The 5,102-nt window shown below is 49.1% G+C and overlaps 3 protein-coding genes across 3 annotated transcripts; 1 reads left to right on the forward strand and 2 right to left on the reverse strand.

The window, feature by feature from the left end:
- Nucleotides 1-133: 133 nt before the first annotated feature.
- On the reverse strand, nt 134-412 carry Pmar_PMAR023693 (hypothetical protein; the record flags this gene model as incomplete). The annotated part of the gene is made up of 2 exons (XM_002785921.1): nt 134-258; nt 310-412. 2 exons carry the CDS (start codon nt 410-412, stop codon nt 134-136), a joined length of 228 nt encoding a protein of 75 aa, XP_002785967.1.
- Nucleotides 413-436: 24 nt separating this feature from the next.
- Pmar_PMAR023694 (poly A polymerase, putative) lies at nt 437-2,314 on the reverse strand (the record flags this gene model as incomplete). Its single annotated transcript, XM_002785922.1, has 10 exons — nt 437-610; nt 677-780; nt 826-944; nt 1,119-1,249; nt 1,304-1,437; nt 1,483-1,630; nt 1,678-1,760; nt 1,806-1,894; nt 1,941-2,042; nt 2,088-2,314. 10 exons carry the CDS (start codon nt 2,312-2,314, stop codon nt 437-439), a joined length of 1,311 nt encoding a protein of 436 aa, XP_002785968.1.
- Nucleotides 2,315-4,533: 2,219 nt separating this feature from the next.
- On the forward strand, nt 4,534-5,097 carry Pmar_PMAR023695 (5-amp-activated protein kinase, putative; the record flags this gene model as incomplete). The annotated part of the gene is made up of 3 exons (XM_002785923.1): nt 4,534-4,611; nt 4,668-4,703; nt 4,915-5,097. 3 exons carry the CDS (start codon nt 4,534-4,536, stop codon nt 5,095-5,097), a joined length of 297 nt encoding a protein of 98 aa, XP_002785969.1.
- Nucleotides 5,098-5,102: the final 5 nt, after the last annotated feature.

Consider the following 5,102-nt stretch of genomic DNA (forward strand, 5'->3'; position numbering starts at 1 on the left):
GAACTGACTGAATGAGGACGTGCTGGCTTAGGGCGGATATAAGCAGGCAAATCAGATAGATAACGATGCAGTATTATAAGGCTGAAAAGAGTGGAGTCATGATCCCAATAATTCCGATGCTCCAGACAATGCCCTACTTGAACTGCCCTCTAAAGGAGTCCCATTCATCTGAAAGTGCTGCCTGAGTGATGTGCTCTGCGAAGCCATCACAAGCCGTCTTAATCTCCTTGCTCACTTCGGCCGATGCCGCCAGATCGTCTGAAGATGATTAAACCCTCAAACTCGACTACTATCCAATCACCGGCCAACCTGTAGTAATGTGGTCGAACGTTATGCCGAGTACGAAGGCTCCAAGGAAGGTAGGAGCCTCGCCTGGTATGGCATCAGCCCCTAAGGGCCCCCTCGGGAACATGACCGGATGGGGTTGGGGCAGAACCTATTGATTATGGGTCATAGGAGACGACAATGATGGTGGGCTTGCCTTGTGGCCGCAGCAAGTCTCGAGATTCTTCACCAACACTCTAATACGGGACTCTACCAAGCCCTTGAACTTCAAGAATGCCTTTTCCGTCTCAGCGCTTATTTCTAGTAGCAGAAATTGGCGATAAACCTAAAAATGGGAGACAACGCAGCTCCGTGAGAAAGCTCCGGGTTCAGCCGCTAACGACAGACTCACCTGGAAAAAGGGGAAGGGGGCACACAGATCTGCCCAGGTAACTTCATTTCCTTTAGTAGCTCCACTGCTCTTGTTCATGCTCATGAGCTCCATTATTTCTCGGCCTGAAAAGCCTGTCTCTGTGACTCCTCTAGTATGTTCTGTCTCACCTCGCTTGATCTCCCGCACGATGACCCTCTTATTGGACTCTTGTACATTGTAGGTGGTGTTATGTGTGGGGAAGATGGGAGTGATCACCGGCATCACATGATGCCTATCGGAGGTGTACCTAATGACTATTCCCAAGATCATCGACGACTCACAGCGCCTCACTTGTTCGGATTCCACTCCTTAAACTTTCGAAGGCCCTGCTCGGCAGCTATCTCAGGCGGGACCTTGCTGGCTGCGTCCTCTATCGGACACAACGTTACAGCAACACCTAGAGAAACGTCAGAGGAGATACCTCCTGCGTGGCGCATTACTGTTGCCATAATCTCTAGTAGCAGTCCATTGCCAGCGTGCATAGACAAAGAAGAACCTCTCCACGATCTGCTTCGCTGAGTAGTTTGGATACAACTGGCAGACACGCCCAACCTAGGAGACGACGGTTATCACCCTTTCCCGTTGAAATGCTGCCAGTAGCGCTACCATGACAGCCCAAGATACCCCTCCCATGTAGCCGATAGCATTTGAATAGATGAGCCTCTGTTGCGCCCAATACTTGATAACTCTGGTGGCGAGTCGGAAGGTCTGCGTATCCACCACGAGGGATAGCATCTTATCTGATAACGATGCCTTTAGTGCATCAATCAACTCCTCACACCCACCAGCGACTCGAATGCCATTCATTGACTTCATGCACCGTTTCTCAACGTCGTAGATAAGCTCCTCTTGAACCGAATCAACATCACCAGAGAGTACGTGAGTTGGCACACAGGCGGCCAATATATCCATACAGATCCCACGGTACTTCACCTGATACCACACCAATGTGAAACTACTTTACATACCGTAACCACTACCTTTATAATGGGTACGTGAGCAGCTGGTACTGGGTTGCACTCAGTGACATGAGGCGAGCGATTGAGCATCGTTTCCACAAAATCTACACGGACTCCTACGATATAAGCTGTCAGATCGACCTTCTCACCAGTGAAGAAGTCATCCCGGGATATCGAATTAGGTAGGAGGACAAGAGTATCGATATCAGACATAGGTGTTATGACTCCAAGACGGAAACTGAGACCACCATCTCAACCATATCCGAAAATGCTACAGAGAATACCTCCCAAACGTTAGGACACGTGCCTTCGACTGTATTTCTCCGGCTGAGACATCGTAGATCCACTTGTTCACCATTCGCTCGATCTCTACCAATACCTCGTATCTGCCATAATGATCAGATGCCCGTCAAAACCTCACCTAGCACTACCGTTTCAGCATTCCATGAGAGCTCTCTGGCGGAGCCCTGTTCTCAATGAAGTGCCGCAGCTCCTCTGTTGCTTCATAGTCGGCGCGCGTAGGATAATTCTCCGATACTGGTGGTGTTACACCTGGCCACGGCGGGAGAGAAGTACTGGCGGTAGGAGGAGGAGGAGGCGACTGTGAGGAGGATGACGTAGACGACCCTACTCCAGCGGTGACCCCTCGACCAGACATGTTTGAAAAAGATGAACAACGCTGATGAGATAAGGGATCCATCAAGGAGGTGCGGGGTTTCACATCCGATAACTATAGCCCCATTCGGAGGTTACTGTGTCACGGGTATCACGAGATGGCAAAGGTATTGGCATGATAACCAATAGAAGAATCGATAGGAGAACTCAGTTATTAAACTCGCTGAGGAGAACAACAGGATGCTCGTGAAGACACACATCAGCACTGCTGAGTCAGCAGTATGAGCAACATGAACAATGGACATCAATTTTGATGAACTAGACGTCACTTTCGGGATAGGCCCGGGGGTGTAAGATTAACAAGCACACTGATATACCCTATCAGTCGGTGGTGTTACAATATACTCCCCTTGAACCACAAGCATTACCACACATACGATTCACCAACCCCTAGGGACATGAGCCACCAATGCGGCAGTATTGATGACCATGGCAGGCAGACCGTTGGGATACTTTACGAGTACATCTATCAGCAATGTAATACATCTCTTGAAAGGGAATTCCGCTTCAATTGAAATCAATTCCATCGGCTGGGGCACCTATGCCATAAGCCTTAGTACAATCATTCCATCGGCTGGGGCACCTATGCCATAACCCCAAGATATGCCTTAGTACAATCCATTCCATCGGCTGGGGCACCTATGCCATAACCCCGAGATAGGCCTCAGTACAATCCATTCCATCGGCTGGGGCACCTATGCCATAACCTCAGGATATGCCTCAGTACAATCCATTCCATAGGCTGGGGCACCTATGCCATAACCCCAAGACATGCCTTGGTACAATCGATTCCATCGGCTGGGACACCTATGCCATAACCCCAGGATATGCCTCAGTACAATCCATTCCATCGGCTGGGGCAGCTATGCCATAACCCCAAGACATGCCTTGGTACAATCGATTCCATCGGTTGGGACACCTATGCCATAACCCCAGGATATGCCTCAGTACAATCCATTCCATCGGCTGGGGCAGCTATGCCATAACCCCAAGACATGCCTTGGTACAATCGATTCCATCGGCTGGGGCACCTATGCCATAACCCCAAGATGTGCCTTAGTACAATCCATTCCCTCGGCTGGGGCACCTATGCCATAACCCAAAGATGTGCCTTAGTACAATCCATTCCCTCGGCTGGGGCACTATGCCACAACTCCAAGATATGCTCTAGTACAAGCAATTCCATCGGCTGGGGGACCTATGCCATAACCCCAAGATATGCCTCATCACAATCAGTTTCAATCGGCTGGGGCACCTATGCGATAACGACAAGTGAGGCCTTGGCACGATGTCATCGTACCGATGTGAGAATGTGGTACAATCATCGTAACGATGATTGTACTACATTCTCGCGAGAACAGGCGATTGGAAGATCAATTTCGTCTGCAAGACCGAACTAACTTTAATTTCGACAAATTGTGAGAATCGATCTTGCTACTAGTGAGACTGTTCCACCTGGGGCAGGCCGATGGCGACGTGTCCTTGAGCATTCGAAAAGCTGAGCCCTTGAAAAATTATGTCCAGAGATCGAAGTCGCGCTCGCCCAATCTCGATTCGCCTCGTCGATTGGATCGTTCTCCTCGGGGGTAAATTCAGATTTTCAAGGGAAATCGTGAATAGTCAAGGTGATTTCTCGCTCGCCCCGCGCAGTTCATTCTTGCAAATAGTCAAGGCGCGGCCCAAACAGATGATGTCCCTAGAATTGGTGTCCTAGGTCACTATTAACCACGTTATAGCGTCCATACCTAAGGTAAATAACGTCTCTACCGCGTAATGCGGTCCGCATCGGGCTAGGGGTTTACACTGTTATTCCCTTCGGTCTGGTTGCCTTCTTATTCCCTTCGGGTTTCTGGTTGCCTTGTTATTCTCTTCGGGTTTCTGGTTTCCTTGTTATCTGGGTTTCCTGGAATAAGACCGTCGGGTTTCGGGTTTACCCGTAATGACAGTTTTTTGAGAACTTGTATAAGAGCTCGCACTGGAGTAAGAGCTCGAACTCGAGTAAGACCTCGCGCTTGTATATGGGTTTTGTGTGTGGATTCCCTGAGGACTTCCCTAAGGAGTCCTTAGCCGACAGTTCTTTGTAAGGTCTGTCGGCTGCTTTTTGGACCCTTTTAATCGACTTCTTCCTATTATTATACGGTTGTGTATTTATTATTATCATGACCGGACAAACAGCTACATCGTCATCATCTCCCGCCGTAGATGTACGGCATGGAGGGGGGACAGTGGAGCACCATCATCATCATGATGGAGGCAGCCATCAGCGACAAGTGGGTGCCTGTAGGATTGGAGACTATCTAGTGCTGAATACGCTGGGGGTGGGGACCTTTGGGAAGGTTAAGTTGGCTGAGCATGTGGTGACTAAGGAAAAGGTAGTCCGATACCGGGTTAAGGGTGCGCTCTTGCATCGCTTCAACTAAGAGGAGTGACTTCGTATTGCAAACGTTCTTGTTCTTGTATGATCAATATCTATCTAGACTACAAATGGTCGTACTTAAAATGTTGATGTGAATCGAGCCATCAAATGCTCGTAGTGTTGACGACAGGTTAGCGGTTGTCACACTTGTTGTTGTGGACGGTCAGGTCGCTGTGAAAATAATTAACAAGCAGAAGATGCACCAGATGAACATGCACGGGAAACTGTCCCGTGAGATCAACATCATGCAATTGATGGCCCATCCCCATGTTATTCGGATGTACGATCTCATCGACACTCCATCAGAAATATTCATGATCATGGAATACGTCTCGGGTAGGCAGAGGTGACCTTG

Source organism: Perkinsus marinus (genome assembly GCF_000006405.1).
Source record: "Perkinsus marinus ATCC 50983 genomic scaffold scf_1104296931952, whole genome shotgun sequence".
Classification (NCBI taxonomy): Eukaryota; Perkinsozoa; order Perkinsida; family Perkinsidae; genus Perkinsus; species Perkinsus marinus.